The sequence below is a fragment of the Labrus bergylta genome, chromosome 10 (assembly GCF_963930695.1).
Source record: "Labrus bergylta chromosome 10, fLabBer1.1, whole genome shotgun sequence".
Taxonomy (NCBI): domain Eukaryota; kingdom Metazoa; phylum Chordata; class Actinopteri; order Labriformes; family Labridae; genus Labrus; species Labrus bergylta.
Genome location: NC_089204.1, coordinates 20,486,948 through 20,505,553, shown reverse-complemented (window position 1 = coordinate 20,505,553; position 18,606 = coordinate 20,486,948). Strand labels below are relative to the sequence as shown.

The 18,606-nt window shown below is 40.0% G+C and overlaps 1 protein-coding gene across 1 annotated transcript in view; it reads left to right on the top strand.

Annotated features, from left to right (window-relative positions):
• Positions 1 to 18,606, top strand: part of LOC109987906 (C-terminal-binding protein 2) — a 68,062-nt gene that overhangs the window by 10,587 nt on the left and 38,869 nt on the right. The window contains exon 2 of the mRNA XM_065959430.1: positions 9,721 to 9,889. Within this exon, the coding sequence (XP_065815502.1) occupies positions 9,832 to 9,889 (58 nt within the window). The 5' untranslated portion in view covers positions 9,721 to 9,831. The remainder of the gene's footprint in view (positions 1 to 9,720; positions 9,890 to 18,606) is intronic.

Here is an 18,606-nt window from a genome sequence, read left to right as displayed (position 1 = left end):
GATCATCTCCTCATGTAAAACAGTGAACCAAAGCTCATTCAAAACCAGCACGTTTGCACTCACATCTTGAACTCATCTCCACAGTTAATTTGCCGTTTAATTGCTTTAAAAGTTGTTGCATATGCATCAGGTGCTCGGTAGTTAATTGGGAGGAAAAGACAGATCATCAAGTTCAACAATTAACAGCGACACCCGCCAACCTCAACACACAAAAATGTGTATGTAATTAGGCTAACACTACTCTGAGGGGATAATGTGGAAATGATTCAAAATGAAAAGTATTAGCGGCGGCTACATTTTCCTATTTAAATAGATATTACAGTTAACCGTTGACAGGGATCACAATGACATGAAAAAGAAGGTATTTTTTTATGTGTTTGCCTTTCTAAACCCTCATTTTCCTCTTGAGATCCAAAATCAGTCTTTTATTCTCTCTCTCTCTCTCTCTCTCTCTCTCTCTCTCTCTCTCTCGCTCCTCATTTGTCATGCTCTGAGTTTCTCTATAAATCCTGAATTGACTCTGAAAATGGTACTATAGCTTTGTCATTCCTCCATCAGGCATTGGTTGAGGGACTTTTTAAGAGATTGGCTCTGTTCCAACACATTAATTTCATTTCTTTTTAAGGTCCATCTCCCCGATGCATAATTATTCCATCGCCCTAAAATATAATTGCATTTTTGTCGCTCATCTTTGCTCTCTCCTTGGGGTTTCGATCACGTTACAGTTAAATGATTTCCAACGTTTCTCTCCGGAGAGGTGTAAGAAATCATCGAGCATAAGGTTAGATATTTTGAGTAAATGGAACTAAAGTGTTTAGACATGCTAAAATGACGTGGTGTCAGGTTTTTTTGTTTTGTTTTTTTTTCCTTCTGGCATGATGTTAATAAACTGTTAGCTGCAGGAATGGAAAGGTGCCAAAGAGCTTTGAAAGACAAGGTGAGATGGAGAAGACATCAGGTGATTACACTGTCAAACAGGCTGTAGACTAGAAGACTGATACGATATGAATCAATGGTGTTTCCCATTAATAAAGATTAAAATAAGTCACCTGCATATCTTTTTAAGATTTACAGAGACGAGGCTTTCACATTGGCTTTTACCAACAAACCAAAGCTTAGGGTGTAACAATACATCAGTGTGGATTCTTAAATGGTTTGGATTGTCAAAAATGTTCCATTGTCAATACTAAGAAAATCATCTATCCATATTGTCATCTTGAACCAATTAATATCTAATTTATCTTTACTCAAACACCAGAAAGAGTTCCGTAGAAATGTGTTAATAGATTCTTTTTGTTGTTGTTGTAATATTTAGTACGTTAATATAAATGTAACTAGTTAGTCAAATGGGCCCAGATTATATGTGATACTGATCAGATTCCACTTAAAATGAAATCAATTATCAAAATAGTTTCAGAGCAGACTTTGTGACGGCAGCAAGTGTCATATCAATGTCTGATGAATTAATATAAAATCATATTGTGGTTAAAGTTGTGATTTATTTCCCCAAAGGAGCTGTTACCAAGAATTTGGTTAAGCTATCTATTTCATCGTCTCACAAGTGGATTTACATTCTCATGGTTAGCATAAATATAGCTTACAGAATAGGTTGACAATTGATGCCAAGCGATGGATTTGTTAGAAGCAGAGATCTAGTTATTTCATTATCATCTTATAATGACTTTATTAATAGTGATGTATTCCTTTAGCCATTCAGCCTTTTGTTGGGCTTGGGATGATTTCCTAAATCTCTAAGTATGCCTTTCAAACTGACAAAAACAGTATAGGTCACGAGTCTCAACCAATGTTTGTCGGGTCTTGGTAATCTTTAAGCTTTTCAATTCATGCTAAAAAACACATCTTTACTGTCTTAAAAAAAGAAAGAAAAAGTAATCGAACAAGGTCAGTTGAAATTGGATGAGATGAATCTTTTCAGCCTGTCTTGATATTCAGATTCAGGTTTATTGCCAACATACACATTTTGTCTTAATATGGAAAAAGATAGTAAACTGCAGTACTCTTACATTAATGATACTCAAATAGCACAAGTCCAAAAAATAGGCCTTGCATTGTCCTGCAAAAATGGTAGTTGTTACAGTTTGTTATTGGATAGAATCAATTTGATTTTGTGTAGAACTGAGTTTCTGCAACACATTCAACTTATGTTATGTTAATTTCCTTATCTCAAAGAAGGACAAATGGATATTAAGTTCAGGGTAAGAGACCATTGGGTTCAGTTGGTGTTTACTCCTTTCTTGTGATGTCCACTACAAAATGTCATTTCAAGTGTACATCCTAATTAGCAGTAAACATCATTATGTACCTTTTAATTTTCTTTCATTTGTGTCCAGCTTTTATCATCCAGGAATTTAGTCTGATCCCACATTTTCAGAGTGCCCTGAGGCAAAGCTGGTCCAGCTCTCATTGGTGTTTGGCTTTGTGCTCAAGCCTTTAGTGCTGTTCTTTGTCACTCAGAGAAAAAAAAAAGGTCTGAGGTCAATTCTGGCATGTTGGATGTCATCAGGAAAGTGAAAAGGACAATCAGTTTATTACCGCATAAAAGCATCTTGGAAACAGCCTTTTACCTCAGCTGAAGAAGTACCACAGGTTTTGGTGTGATTGCCTGTATGTGTGTGTGTGCATATGTTGCTTTTACGTGCACGTGTGCTCTGTACCAGCATAATATTTAATGAGCGTTACAAAGGTTTTTTATCTAGTCAAATGTGGGCTCTGTTAGTTATCTGTGATGTGTTGTGTTGTGAACGTAATTGCCAATTATTTAAGTGTAGATTTTATGCCAGACTTTGTTTCAGTTCAGTAGATGTAGCAAGCAGCTGAGAAGAGGGATGCCGGCCATGTCAACAGCCTCGATGGGTAAGGCTAAGAGGCTGCCGTGCACAATAATGTCACCATAATGCGTTTCCTGGGTGACTTAAACGAATAGGCATTATTACAAAAATTGTGCATTAGCCCAAGTCAGCAGTTAGAACTGCTGCAGTCTCATTTCGTTTAGAGTTAAGAGAGCAAGATGGTGAGAATGTGAGGAGGAGGAGGAGGAGGGAGGGAGGGAGGGAGGGAGGGAGGGTAGGGGAGGATTGTTCAGAGAAAAGGCGACATAGAGGAGAGATAAAAGGATGCTGTTTGCCAGAGGCTAACAGGACATCCAGAAGGAGGGAAAAGGATACACAGTGAGGGGCAGATGGACTGGCATAGTTAGGGGATTGCGATGATGATGGAGAGGTAGAAAGAGCGGAGCTGTAATTGTCAGTAACTGGTGTATTTAGACAGGGAGGGTTGGAGAAAGAAAGAGGCTGGCAGGGAGGAGGAAGGTGTAAATCATCGGTCTGAGCGACAGCTTTACGTGGCCCTCGGAGCCCCAACTATCCGATTAATGAGAGAAGGGAAACCTTAACCACCTCTCCCTCGCTGCCTCTGCTGTTTCTGCTATCTTGCACTTTAACGGACATAAATCATAGACTCTTAAGCAGCCACTTTAGGTAGCAGCTACACAATTCTTTCTCAAAATGTTGACTGAGGGGTTTACATGCTGCCTTAACAAGATTTCACCAAGTGTCCGTTGGACTGCATTAATTACACCTACAATCAGCAGCTGGTTAGCTTAGCATAAAAAACTGAAAGGGGATGTAGGGAAAGACATCTGCCAATCAGCAACTTTAAATTTGCCAATAAACATGTCATATGTTTTTTATTTTAAAAAGTAATTAAATAAGTTAAAAAAAATTAGATTATACAGGAAGTAGTATGCCAGACAATTTCTTGGCTAGACACATTGTCTACATTTTGTTCTTCTTGATTGTGTTCACACTTCAGTTTTGTACAAAGTTAAACAAACAATATAATGTGTTAATTATTGAGGTTTAGAGGTGCTGGTAGGCAGATATGGTTATACTTTCAAGATTAACAGATATATCAGTTGCAAAACATTTTTCCAAAGAAAGTTCCCCCGAGGTGCTTGGGATCATTTAGAAATTTCATTATCAGGCGGCAGCCTCCAGTGTTTTAAATGGATCTGATGTGGAAGTGCAAAAAACTGCAAATCTTTTGAGCGTCCACACAAAAGAAACTCCATTAGAGTCCATGTTAAAATGCCAATTTTTAAAACATTTACAGCCTGGTTCAAAACTAGTTTGGACTCTATAGTTCATTTCTTTATTTGTACAAACAGGGACTGATATTTTTTTTTATTGCATATCAATTCTGATGATATTAGGGCTGAAATTTGTCCTGCATCACATCGCTACATTTGCAAGATAGAAATTAAAGACAAGATACAAAGATTTGACGCAATATTAAAACGCCAAACAAACGTTCCAAAGCCTTCCATGTCCTTTGATTTTGGACTCAGCTCCATATTACATCTTCAGGACTTACTGGTGTACAAAAGAGTGCTTCAGTCTGACTTTATTAAGACGTGGGACCCTGTATCTCAGAGTTGACTGAAGGATGGGCATGTTGTAGCAGTTTGCCAGGGGGCTTAAGTTTGCCTCAGGTTCACCTTTTTTCCTGTTAGTGATTAAAAGTTGTCTGGAGATAGCAACTTCTATGGTAACCACCATTGTTCGGCTTCAAAACGCCTCTCCAGAAAGCAGTAGGTGACGTCACTGAGGCTACGTCCATGGTTTATGCACTCAATGATCTAACACTATTTGTACTACTCTTAGGACTGTCTGCAGCAGATTAATTCGACCTTCACAGCTGTGTAAACTTGGCTCTGCTTCTATTGGTCGTCCATCTATTGAAGTAACTTATTCTTTGATAAAGGTATTCGTTTGAGAAGGAAAACCTTCAGATTTTTTTTTTTCATGCTAGCTCAAGAATGAACCTTTTCTGCTGACATACCTGCTGCGATATCAGTTGATCAGTTTCTGAATCAGTCTCGGGGAAAAAACCCAATATCAGCCACGCTGTATTTTTAGACCCAGCCAGGCTACATTAACTGGTTACTGGTTGTATCATCATACAGACTGTAAAGACATGAGAGTCGTTTCAGTCTTCTTATCTAACACCCAGAAAGCTATTGAATAAGTGTATTTCCCAAAATGTCAAAACTATTTCCTCAAAAGGATGATTTGTGAAGTGCAGGGCTGTCACATGTGGAGAAAAAGCTGCACTTAAAAAGAAGATATTTCAAAGTAAAAGATGGAATAGAAAGAAACTGAGAGATTTTTAGATTAGTGCCAGAGGGGGGAAATTGGAATTTTTCATTTGCGCTTTTCAAGTAAAAAAAGTTATTTCCAGTTTATCTAAAGGGCACTGGGTTTCCCTTTTGCTCGAATCTTTGACTACCGACTCATACTTGCATAGCTCAGTCTCTTGTGTGTGTGTGTGTGTGTGTGTGTGTGTGTGCGTGCGTGCGTGTGTGTAGGGGTGTGTATGCTGGTGGTCAGAGAGTTCACATAGTTAAAGTAGTTCACTGAGGTCAAGAGCTGGAAGCTCAGTTGATGATCTAAAAGAAGAAAGAGTCAGACGTGCCATTTGTCAAGATAAAACCTCCCCCCTTTGTAGTAAACGCCTCCACAGATATTTCAGTGAAACACGTGTTCTGACAAAGTCAAAGCAGGCTTTTACTTCATTCTGCGCTTCCTTTTCACCCTCAAACCCACAGGTTTCTTAATCTGGTACGATGGCTCCTCCGAGAGATGGCCTCAGTCAGAAAAAGACCTCTCTCTCTCTCTCTCTCTCTCTCTCTCTCTCTCTCTCGCTCTCTCTCTCTCTCTCTTTCTTTCTTGGTTTCACTTTCTCTCCCTTCCCTCTGTGTCTTCTGTGCTATTACCAACCTAAACAAGATCTCCTGGGCCGCCTGCCTCGATATGCACTTGTCATCTGAAAAAGGAACAGAAAAGAACAAGATGTAGTAGAAAAAGATGAAAGAAAGATGAGCTTCTCAAGTGTAACACTGGCTCTCTCTGCTCGTGCTTTTTTTTTTGTTTCACTGCAGAAGGTGTCAGATGGAGAAGCACTGTAAAAATTCATAACCTCTCTTGAGTGACGCAACAGCTGCAGCACTGCAATGTAAAGCCTGGAAGTTGGCCCTCAATTTTTTATGGTATCTGGATGAAATGTAACTTCTGTTTTTGTGCATCTGTAAGATAGAGAAGCTGTGGCTGCACATGTGGGATGCACATCTGCACGCAATTCACAGGCCTTATAAAGCCTAAGCTTTGAATTCTGCGTCAGTAATTTATCCATGTTGTTATAGCTTTATTTACTGGGTCCACCCTGTTCGTGGGAATTAGTTTTCCTGTTGAGATGAACACAGACGTTGCATGCTATACATTGCAACATTTGCAGCACCAGAATGCAACTGTGTGAGAACTGTGAATTTGCAACAACTTGAACAGCCTTCATTACTCAGAAAAGTCTTGCAACATGACATGAATATCTGTCACACTCATTGACATGATTGATTTTTTTAATCGTCGATAGAACATGTTGTTGTTGGTGGTGGTGGTGGTGGGGAAAATGTTTTTGTGCAGTTTCAATCATAGCTGGCAAGTTGAGCGTTCTTACTTAGTGCTTTGCTTTAGCGAGTTTGACACTTTTTGCATGCCATGAAAATTCTTCATTAACTATTTATGACAGCAGCGGTTGGCATGCATGTTGTGCGAAAAATCTGCCATGAGCATTCAGTTATAATGACATTGCCCAATATTGCAATGACAATATGTCTTGCAGTAAATAAGCTGATGTTTGCATAAATTAAGTCAGAGTCTTTACAAGATTGCAATGATCAAGACCTGACTTAGTTACACCCATAGACTTGTGTCCAATCAGAAAAGTACATGTACAGTGTTACTTTCCATCTCTGTCCTCCAGAGTGTATTTTCTCTCAGGTTGTTTAGTTGGATAACAACACTTAGTCAAAGTAACAATCCAGTTTGACGGTGCTCAGAGCAGGAGAACTGCCCCTCCTCTCCAGTACTCCTCTGGCTGAGAGCTCTTCTCTATGTTGTTATTGACTTTTCAACCTGGCTGGTGGAGTAGTGGGGTTTTTTTTCTGGAAAAGGAGTGGATCCTAAGGGTCAAATCTCTGGAATTAATTTATGGAAATGAAGGCGTGTACAGCTTAAAGCTTAGGCTTGTATTAATTAAAGAAAAAGTATTTTTTTCTGGATCAAAAATATGTTTTTTAATCATGCATTGCTGAATATTTCTGTGAATAATTCAGTATGCTTAGTCATTGATTCGAGATCGACCAAGACTCAAAATGTGTCTTCCATTATGGGTAGAATGATTAAATGTGCAACATTTCATTAATTAGACTCTATGATAATATATTCATTAACTATTTAAATGTGTCAATTAGAATATTTGATATGAAATTGATAGATACTTGAATAAAATAGCTTTACATTTTTCCTCGTTAAAAACACAAATCAGAATCTGAAAGTCTCAGAAACAGAGTGCTTGAACATCAAGAACTACAGGAAAGAATTTCTGAAAACACTTCATAAACAGTGAAATGAGCAATACTTCTTAAATATTGAAATATAAATACAATCAAAGTGCATTTGTTGTGTAAATGTGTTTGTAATCTTGTTTGTGTTTGAGTGGCTTTTTTGTGGCTATAAATCCATTTTTTAACAACGTTGAAGATGCTTTGATCAGTTCTTCACATTAAAGTTCCACTAAAATAATATTATTTGCAAAACCTGTCGATGAATTTAAAATTTTACTATATATATATATATATATATATATAGAAGAAAAGAATGGCCAGAGAACTGATCTCAGACGCAGAAACTACAACAATCGTTTACTTTAGGAAGCTGGTTGTACTAGTTCAGGTTCACTGTGTTATATTGTAATGATTTTGAATAACCACCTCATGTTCTTTAGACTTTATGACTTTGAGAAATGATTTGCAGACACCTGTTCTCTCAGCACTCTCTGCGTTACAGTTGTCCCGCTGATGCAGCTGTCAGTGAAGTGCAGTCTACATCAGCAGAGTTTATTATGACTAAAATGACCACATCCACTCCTGACCTCATGGAGCGCGGAGCAGAAGATGCCCGTGCATGTCTCCTCTCCACCGGTCTATTCATAGCCGAGGTGATGTGACTCTCCTGCCTCTGACTGGCTGTTTCCTGCTTTTCCCTTCTTGCTCAATTACTTCTCTGACTCCTCACATGTGGGTCTCGAGCTCTTTGGCAGGAAAGCTTACCTTGTGGAGGAGGAGAGCTGGTGAGGCGAAGCCCACGATTTGTTTGGTTTAAGAAAGGCCTGCAGTAGAGACGGGAGATTATAGTGCCCTGAATGCAGGAGAGATTTGTATTTCTTCTAAATTCACCTATAGCTGCGGTAAACAACCCCCTTCCTCTTGTCCCACAAAATCAATCCATCCTATCCAACTATATTGTTGTTTAGCCTGATCCTACGTTAACAAAAAAAAAAAAACACGGCTTTGAATACATAGGCGAGTGGAAGCCATTCTCAAAAAGCAGCACTCAAGGATCGGGGGCCCAGAGGCGGATATAGAAAGAAACAGAAGCAGCGTTATAAACGCCAAAAGTGCTGAAAGAGATACAGGATGGGGGAGGATGGTGTCACACTGTACTCATCCTGTCAGACAATGTTTTTCTAGTACTTTCCTCTCTCACCCTCCCACAACCCTCTTTTATGTCTTTTTTTCTTTCTTTTTTTTGCTGATACAACCTCCTCCCGTCTGCTGACTAACTGACCCAAATTCCTCACTGTGACTCGCTGCCCTTAGAGCCAGCATGTGTGTGTCTGTGTGCACTCAAGCCTACACTTCAGCTTGACGTGTGTTTGTGTGGGTGTGTGTCTGTGTGTGTGTGTGTGTGTGTGTGTGTGTGCGTGTATGTGTGTGTGAGTCTATCTCTGCTTGTGCCTATCCCCACCAAGAACTGTGTGTCCCTCAGGCTCCAGCAGGAGCCAATTAGAAGATTGCTCTTTAGAGGGGCATCAGTCACTGAACGCAAATAGTCGGGGTAAAAACGCCTCATTTACTCACTGTGTGTTGTGTTTGTCTGCTTCTGCTGGGTTACACTCAGTTTGAGGGGCTCTGGTCACAGAAGTCATGTCTCTTCAATACATTAAATAAATGGTTGCTGAGTGATGATAAGCTCCCTCTAGTGGAGAGTTAAGTGTCTGGAGTTGAATAACTGTTTTTGCAAGGGAAACTAAGGTCCTGGTAAGATATCAAGACAAAAATTACCATGCGTGATCGGTGTCATAACATTCCTCTATTTGTTTGTGATGCACTGTCACTTATACAGGGTATTAAGATAACGATTTGGGGGGAAAAGTTACTTAACATTATTATTATTATTATAAAGCTAGAAAATAGTAACAGCTCTATCCAAATTAAAGATTTAGTTAAACATGACCCCCATCCATGCAATCAATGCCCTTTGATTATTTTACAAGTGTGCACACATTCTCTTTCCATCAGTTTACTCTACATGCATCACTTTCTGGTGCCTAATCTTTTTTTTTTTTTTTTTAGTCATTTAGTGTGTACAGAGTCTTTTAATTGTGACCTACCAAAGGGACTGTTTGAGCTTTGAGATAGTCCTAATACTAAACTTTCATTGCTATAAATCTTAAAATAAACGATCCCTTACAAAAGTGTCAAAGACACCAAAACCAGGAAATAAAAAAATGTGAAGTTCTGAAGTTGTCACTGTCAGTCTCACCTTAAGAAACGCTCCTTTTTTCTGCTTTCTTGTATTTCAGGTATAACACACCGGCTAGCTAACCTCTGGAGGACTTCAGCCTTTAAGACGTTTAGGGGGAGAGGGGGACACCGAAATCGAGAGAGGAGAGGGCATTTCAAGCTGTGAGGGGATGGCTCTGGTTGACAAACATAAAGTGAAACGTCAGCGGCTGGACAAGATCTGTGAAGGTGACACACACTCTTCTTCTCCTCGCTTTCTTTTCTGCTTTTCTATGGACATGTGGATTTGATATTTGAGTTGTACATTTGCAGGCCACTGGGGGCTGCGATTTAGGTTGTGAGATTCTCTGGCGTTGTGTGCGCATGTCACTGTTAATGTGTGCATTATTTTAAGTGGGTTTATGCTGTGGCTGAAGAAAAAGATTCCCTGCACTGTTTTATGGAAATGAAGTTTCCACCAGTACTTAAGCCTTTCAGCCTGCTGCTACAAATTCATTGAAAAGCCAGTGGGATCGTTTGCATAAGTGTGTTTGTGAGTGTCAAAAAGGAGCCTTGGGACCAGCAGAGACTCCAAACTCCGGCTTTGAAGGCTGTCTTAGAGGGAGAAATGGTATGTGTGGGGGTTTGTGTGTGTGTGTCTGTGTGTGTGTGTTGCGGGGGGGGGGGGGTTGTGTGTTGAAGAGAAGTGTTAGTTGTCTGAATGAGACTTGAGTTCGATGTTTCCAGATTGCTGGAGAGATGAAATAAGGAGTTTGTATAGAAGTCAAGCACTCCTCAGAGCCCTGGGATTTATGATAGCTGGGGTTGATGTATGTGTGTGTGTGTGTGTGTGCGTGTGCGTGTTCGTGTGCGTGTGCGTGTGCGTGTGCGTGTGCGTGTGAGTCTGTTTGAGAGGAGGACAAAGCAATTTTTTTATTTGTTCCATCTCTTTTTCCTGTCTAATTTTTAACATCAGCACTGACAGCTACTAAAAGTCTGAATGTTTATTCAGTGTGAAGATTTATTAATACAAGTGAAATGTGTTCAAGGGTTTACTGCCTGTTTTATATAATAAGCTAGCACATTTACTTTTACAAAAAAAAACCCTAAAACAAAACGACTTTTGAAGATATCACAGCTCCAACAAAGTTGAATCAGTTTTATGTAATTGTAGAGGATGAGGGTTAGTCAGGATGCTCCACACGTGTTGAAACAGTGTCTGAATTCAACGTTTTTCTTTTCACTCTCCTGAACACTGCACTTTGACAGATGTGTGGTGAGACAACAACAACACACACGGGTCATCGTGGGTTAAGAAAAGAACGTTTACAGAGCAATTAGAGGGAAGTGCATTACCATAAATAAAAAAAAACTGAGAATTTTACAAAATGTAAACGGTCCCTTAATGACATCATCACTGAGTTATCCTCTGAGATTATAATGGTGGACATTTGGGTGAAACCACTCTCAGGTTATCTGTAAGATCTAAGAGAGAAAACATCTCAGGAAAAGTGTGTTCTTCAAGGAACATTACTGATTTTCTTTAATGGAAACTGTTAAATGATAAATAATTACACATAAAATGGGAGAACTTGCTTTTGTCAGATACACAACAACACAAGTAGCACCACAATCAGCACCAACTGTGACACAGACAGTCACAGTGTCTCGTCGATATACAATAATATAACCAAATACACTTTTTCTTTTTAACTCAACATCTACTTTGGTTGATATTTGTGTTCACATTCAAATGTGACACAATGAAAGCCTTCTGGTATAGACCGATGAGTGCACCATTTTCCACATTTTGAACATTTCTGAAATATTGTCTTGTTTGATATCAGACTTTTCTTTACTCTCTTAACAGTTTAACCTGTCTTTACAAGTCAGCCTTTCCTTGAACTGTTTCTTCTTTATGTCCATGATATCTACGGTCACTCTTTTTCTGTTGTGATCACACCAAACACTGTCTGTATTTTCTAAAAAGGTGTTAACACTGATTCAGCCCTTCTCCGTCTGTTGTCAAGGACTTTCACCCGGCCTCTCTCTCACTGTCAAACTAAACAAGTTTCACCATTTCTACTGCTTATGGTAAGTTGTGTGAATAATAGTATATACATCCCAAAATATTTCACATCCCAAATTGATGGAATTGTGCGAAGAAGTTCATATTGCAGGGTTTTATTTGTAGTACTTTGCGTTAAATCAAATGTCAGTGGGGTTTTAAATTCCAACTTCTGTAAAAGAAAATAGACGTTCCAGTTTCACCTCAACTGTATAAATGTTACCAGAAGACTGTCTAAGCCAGATTTAGATATATCACATTCAAACTCTACAAAGTAGAACTCGATCAAGTATCCAAATTCCTCTCCGTTCAAGTCTAAGGAAAAAATCCCATTGAGATTTAGAAAGACAATATAACAGCTTTCTAAATGAAGTCATGATGCTGTGTGTTTCCACACTCCCAATGAGAGCCACATGTGGAATCTCATACTCCTCCAAAACCACCAGTCCTGCTCTCTTGGAAACACTTTTCCTTTCCCTTTTATTTAACAATAAAAAAAATTTTTTTTAAAACACGACTGCGCACTCTCTGAAGAGGCAAAGTGTTCAACATCAAATCACAATCTTTTCTGGTGCAGCCCCATTAGTCCCACAGATTTAAACAGCGTCTCCGTCTCCTCTGCTTATCAACAATGAAGTCATTCTGCAAAAAAGAAGACGAAAGGGGAGTTTTTTTTTCCCCCCCCTGATGCATTTAGTCATCGCAGCTGCTCTTAAAAATGTGTAGAAGAGGATGATTCACATCGAGGAAGTTAAAAGATCAAAGGGTGGTGAATCATGTTGTTTTCACGGTAGCGTTAAATCTGCTCAACCGTATAAAAATGGTATTTCAAAAAACCAGAGGCATGCCGTGTTCTGCACCATAATGTCGAAGCCACCCACTATTATCTATAAACAGAGTGTTTGGACCGAGGCGTGAAATAGAAATCAAAGTTTGAATCATGAGTATCGACTAAAACAAGAAGGTTATGGAGTGGCTGTGATTGCGTTGCCGTCGTGGGTTGCACTTTGGCGAGACTGCGAGAGGAGCTTCCCTAATCTCCATTTATCTTCTGGGGATAACTGTGTCAATCCAATACTTGTTTCACAGCGGCGTGCATTGATTGCATCTTTGCTCATTGTGATGAGTGGCTAACTGAACTGCGCCCGTGGCCCAAATTGAATTGGAAATGGCTGATCGAGTGTTGCTGTTTTACTCCCATCCGAAGTAGTCACGATGCTGGAATGTAGATCGCACTTTGAACCCTGCATGTTTCACCATTCAGGATTCCTGATCCGAGTCACAGTCTCTGCTTTTATCTTCTTTTTTTTGTTGTTGTGGTTTTCATATTAGACACGCAAGTTAAAACTATAGCTTGTAACTAATTTCATTCGCTTTACTATCTTCCAGTAGAAAATGTTGACGCTCCCTTATCACAGATTCTTGGAGTCTGCGGCGAACATCCTGACATTGTCCAAGTTACTGTCAAAGAAAACACACAAAGAATACTGAATAACAATGACATGAAATCGAGAACAGCAGTGAATCCTCTGCTTAAGGAGGCTTGAAACAGAGAATCAGGGTTTTTTTTTTCCTCAGATCTTCCTTTTGGCCGACCTTGTGAACCACTCGGATCTGGACTCATCATGTCTTGTGCTCATTTTGTTGGCACAGCATGTCTTTAAGGACTGCTTCTTCTATTTACTGCTGTTTTCCTTTAAAAGTTAATATGTTTTACTGCCAGGCTGGGTAGATGGCTGTCAACCAGTGAGTCTGGTTCTGCTCAAAGTGTCTGCCTGTTTAAAGGAAGGCTTTTCTTACCACTGTTTGCCAAGTGCTCTCTCATTGGTGGATAAATGTCGGGTCTCTTTATATACGATGATAAAGAGTTTAGTCCTGCTTTGTGTGTTAAGCATTTTGAGGTAACTTCTGTTGGGCTTTGTTGAGAAACATATGCAGAATGATTGAGTTATTTTTGATTATATGATTGAGTGATGGATATTTTTATTTTATTTTCAGTATTCTTTGTGTGTGTTTTTGACAGTAAGTAAAAAATTCATTAATCAACACAGAGTGAATTAGCTGGTATCTAGCTTGTAAGATGTGAGGATTTTATTATTTTATATGTTATATTAAACTTTTCCTCTTTGGGTCTTAGGGATGGTGTCTCTGCTAAATTAAATTGTACTATGTTTTACTCTTTTTTTAAAACTATATATACACTCTGAGTGAGGAAATCAACCTATGTAAGGCAGCCCTATAAATGTGTCAATACTTTTAACTTATATACACATTTTCTCATCAAGATGCTTCTATTTTAACAACTGACTTACTGTATGTTAGAATCTCATTTATTGTATTTGAGTTTATTTGTGCTTCATGATAAATCAACTACTAGATTTCAAACTTGTCAACACTCAGAAAGATTTTAAATAAACTGTAAAAACACATGAAGTCTGCTTTAATTGATACAAACTGCTACACTTATTTCCCCACGGACTCTAACCGCATTGTTTAGTATAGATATCAGCTTTCAGGACGTGCTTGCTACAACTGCTCCTTCTGTTGTGGGCTTGATAAAGTGCCAAGAAGAGTGTTACTGCAATACGGGAACTGTGGCAAACATCTGTTGTGAGCATCAGTTCCCATACTCCATCCTACTCTCTCCCCCTTTCTCTCTCTCTCTCTCTCTCTCTTTCCTCACTCTCTTACTCTCCCTCTCCCTCTCCTTCTCTCCTTCTGTCCGCTCCATCTGTGTACCCAGCATGCATTGGCTTGGGCGGCAGCGTCAGTCGCTGCCATTGCCGTTTAGCCAGAGCTAACTGACTGATCTGGGCAGAGATGGGATGTGAGCGGCACTGCGACTTGAACTAGGTCGCAGCGACAGCATGTTCCTGAATGTTGATTTACAAGTTGTAAATCTGTGCTTGGATGCAAACACCACAAGGTGGGGTAGTGTAATTTGTCATGGCCATTCCAAGTGTTGTGGTTGGCAGTTCCCTAAATATGTTAATGCTTGATAATGCATCTTGTCTTGTCATGTGTTAAACATAAGGAAATGTTTAAACATTGAGCAGTAAATAATGTGCCCAGTCAAGCTAAAATAGCACAAAACTTACCGTGTGAATTATTCATATTCTCACATTTAATGGACCTTGGAGCTTTTTTTATTATTATTTATTTTTATAGCAAAATCCTTAATATTAACAGAGAGAGAGAGAAGAATGACAAGGAAAGGGAAGGGGTGGGGTGGGGGTGAGTCCTGATGTCATCCTACCCTGCAGGGTGGTGGAAGTGGGGGCTTTGTATCCTGAGCTTTTTTTTTTTTTTTTTTTTTTTTTTGCACAGACTTAGAATTCGGCTGCTTCCACCTCTTTGCTTTCATCCCTCCCTCTCCTCTCCTCTCCTCTCCTCTCCTCTCCTCTCCTCTCCTCTCCTCACCCTCTGGCATCCAGCTCCAGTATGAAGTCATCGTGCGGTCTCTGGGTCTGACCCCCCCTCAGGCTTGTTCCAGGCTCCTCACCAAAACCCACGACCCCTTTATAGGCTTTGTGGGGAGGCAGGGAGGGGCTGGGAGAACTTGAAGGGGGGGGGGGGGGAGGATAGAGGTAAAGAGCAGATACAAAAAAAAAAAGAATGGTACAAAGTGTTGTTTTTGGAAGGACATTCTTTTGGTCATTTGTAGCTATTATGTGTTATTATTATCATTATGGCGGGACGGTTTTTTGTGCACCCTTAAATGACCTGGTTTGCTTTTACTGTTAGTGTCTTTATTTGTCTTTGCGTGAGCTGGCATGAAGCTTAGCGGCTGTTGAAGGTTCAGTAGGAGTTCTGGAAAATTCAAATTTAGAATGAAACTCCTGAGCCATGGCAGAAAGTGTCATAATGACGTCGATAATATGGAAGACGGGTCAGAGACGCGGGGTGACGGGATAAACCCATAAGAGATGGATCATCACAGGTAGAGGGATGTCTCTGAAACACAGCTGATAGGGGGGAGGGGTAAAAAAAGAAAAAAATGTGTGCTTTTTCCTTCTTCTATGCATGCTTGGCAACCTGGAAAATAAAAAGCTGTGTGTCAATTCAGAATGTTACACTAACCAAGTATGATGTTATTAAGATAAGTGCCAGCTTCATTGCCATCGACCTCCATTTTACAGTCCATTTAGTCCCCATGGAGCTGCTTTCAGAAACAAATAATCCCACTGGAATCCCCTTCAAGGCAGCCATGTACATAATGTCTGTTAAGTGTGCATTACAATTCATCTGACAGCGTTGTTCTCCTCAGCATTGTAATCCCATCTCCAGTTAGTGTCTCCTGCCCCTCGCTCATGCATAAGTCAATGTGTGTTTAACATTCAACTCATGCCTTAAGTACGTGACGTGTCACACTGTAGGAGACAGTTGTTTTTATTTCTGTTGCAGTGTGCAGCATTCACGTTGGGTTAGCGTGCGATTTCATATTCATGTATGCACGTCAGAGCGAGGCCAAGGCTTTAGCAGCGGTTTAGCGTGCGTGAATGAAAAGGGACATTAACGAAGCTCCATGGCCGCTGCTGTCTCTGTTGCACGTAAGAAGACGAGCAGAGCGGGGTCAGGAGGCTTGGTGGGGATGTCGGGAACATGCGAGGAAAGAGTGTGTGCTCTGTGTGTGTGTGTGTGTGTGTGTGTGAGTGAGTGGCTGAGTGGGCGGGTGGATGGGGAAGCGAGTGTGAGTGACAGATCATTTTCTTAATGGGCTTGTTGCATGTGAACTCCTCTGATTCTGACATTTGGCTAAGCCTGCAAACATTTAGTTTAAAACATGCACGCACTTGAAAAATGAAGTTACACACCTCTGGTTCTCTTGCTGGTTTGTTATATTAAAGGGATAGTTTGTATTTTCTGACATAGCTCAATGATGTACTTATCAATTCGTCTTCACCTCCTCTTGTTGTACAAAGTTGAAACCAAAACAACCCCCCCCCCCTGTGACAAGCTCTGACATGCTGCATTTGGTAGTTTGGAGCCAGAGTCTTCCCGAGATTGGCTGGTGAAGCTGTGGTATTTAAGTCCCGCCCCTGCCGCTAACCAAAACACACATTTAACTATGTGATGATCCTGCAAAGATCACTCAAGTGGGAACAGTCCACAGCCGAACAGATTATTGTGTTGGTTGGAAGCAGAAGTTTGTGGTTATGGAAAGTTCAATGACCCTGTGTGTTAGTTTCCGTTTCTCGCTCTTCCCTCTCTACTCTGCTTACCCGCTGAACGCAGCACCCCGGGAGCTGCATTTGTCAACAGAGCTGAGCAGAGTTAAGAGTGGCAGTGCTCTGCTTCAGCACCAGGCACTGTCTACCGTCTGCAGCGCTGCTTTCGATGTTTGTGTCTGCCACTGATTGTCATGGCGTTGTTGTTAAAAATAATAATAAGATGAATAAAATTCACAATCAAAATAATCTTGCGGGTCAGATGTTATTGCTGGCGAGCAAGTTACCGACCCCTGCTTTACCAATAATTTACTCAATAAATAAAAAAGGGGTGGTGCAGCATACTGCATACACCGCTATTGAGCCACTCTGAATCTCGTTTTTTTTTTATAACAATAAAGAAATGTTATTTTCTTTTAAAGCACTCAAACAGAACTCAAAGACACTGTACAGTCATAAAAAAGAGAGATCAAGGCATAGTAACAACTGCATTGGTGGATAGCTTATAGCTATCTTCATCTGACTGCATGAAAATGGTATGAAAGCATTTCCATTATACAGAGGCCATCATGTATTTGCTCAAATAAATGCATGCTGATTAATAAAGTATAGCTTGATGACATGAAACTCCTTATCTATTGCGATAAATTCAGACTTTTGCAATATGCTTATTGACAATGCATATATTGCGGTAACGATTAATTGCAGTTAATTGCACAACTCTTCTTTTTTGTTGAACTTCACACGACTAAATGACCTAGCTTCTGTGTTTGTTTCTCAGCCAGTTTCTACACATAAGGACATGCTGACTGACACAACTTATCACTTCAATGTGGAGGCAAAGAACTCTGAGAGAAAAGTCAATGTAGAATATACAGCCGCGAGCTTCTTGTGTTACTGTGTGAATTACACAATCGCATTCCTAAATCAGGGTTTCTATACTTTCCCCATTTTGAAATTTCCACCAGTCAAGACTTATTCAATGTAAGGTCTTTATAAGCCTCTGCTGGGGTGGTATTATATTTGTTCCAAAATCCCCAGCTTAATTCCATAAATCCCTCTGTTACAGTGAAGCTGGAGTTGTGTGCACAGTCTGGCAAGTATGGCAAATGGAGGAACATTAGAATTTGAAAGTCAAACATTGTTTAGTTGGAGACAAACAGAACTCTGCGATTTACTTTCCTGTCAGGATTAGAGCGGCAAACTCTGAGTACACACCTCTGCCCCCGACACTGTGTTTGAAGTTGACTTCATGGGGATGAGTGATCTGCTGCAGCGAGAGCCGGAGTCTCTCGAGAGCTGGGCTAGAAGTAGTAATGAGAGGAGTGGATGAGGATGTGGGGAAAAAAGCCAGAGGATCACATGTACTCTACAGGCCGTTGCTCTCGACATAGATATGTGTGTTTGTGTGTGTTTGTGTGTGTGTGTGTGTGTATTGGCTCTGAACAGTTTCTCCTAACTCCAAGTGGTTACGCTGAAGTCTCAAAAAGAGACAGTTAACCTTGGAATTACATTGATTGGCCGATCCTTTTAATTAGGAATGGTATACATTTCTGTATGGAGTGTTGGTTTATGCATAAACTCAGAATAAAAACACAGGAGCTACTATGTGCCTCCAGGTGATGAATGACATCTAAACTTGCATTGACTGTAAAACTAGATTGACTTTGTAAAAGCAACATTTAAAATAAAATTTTATTTGGCTACAAAAATGTTGTTGTTTTTTTTCA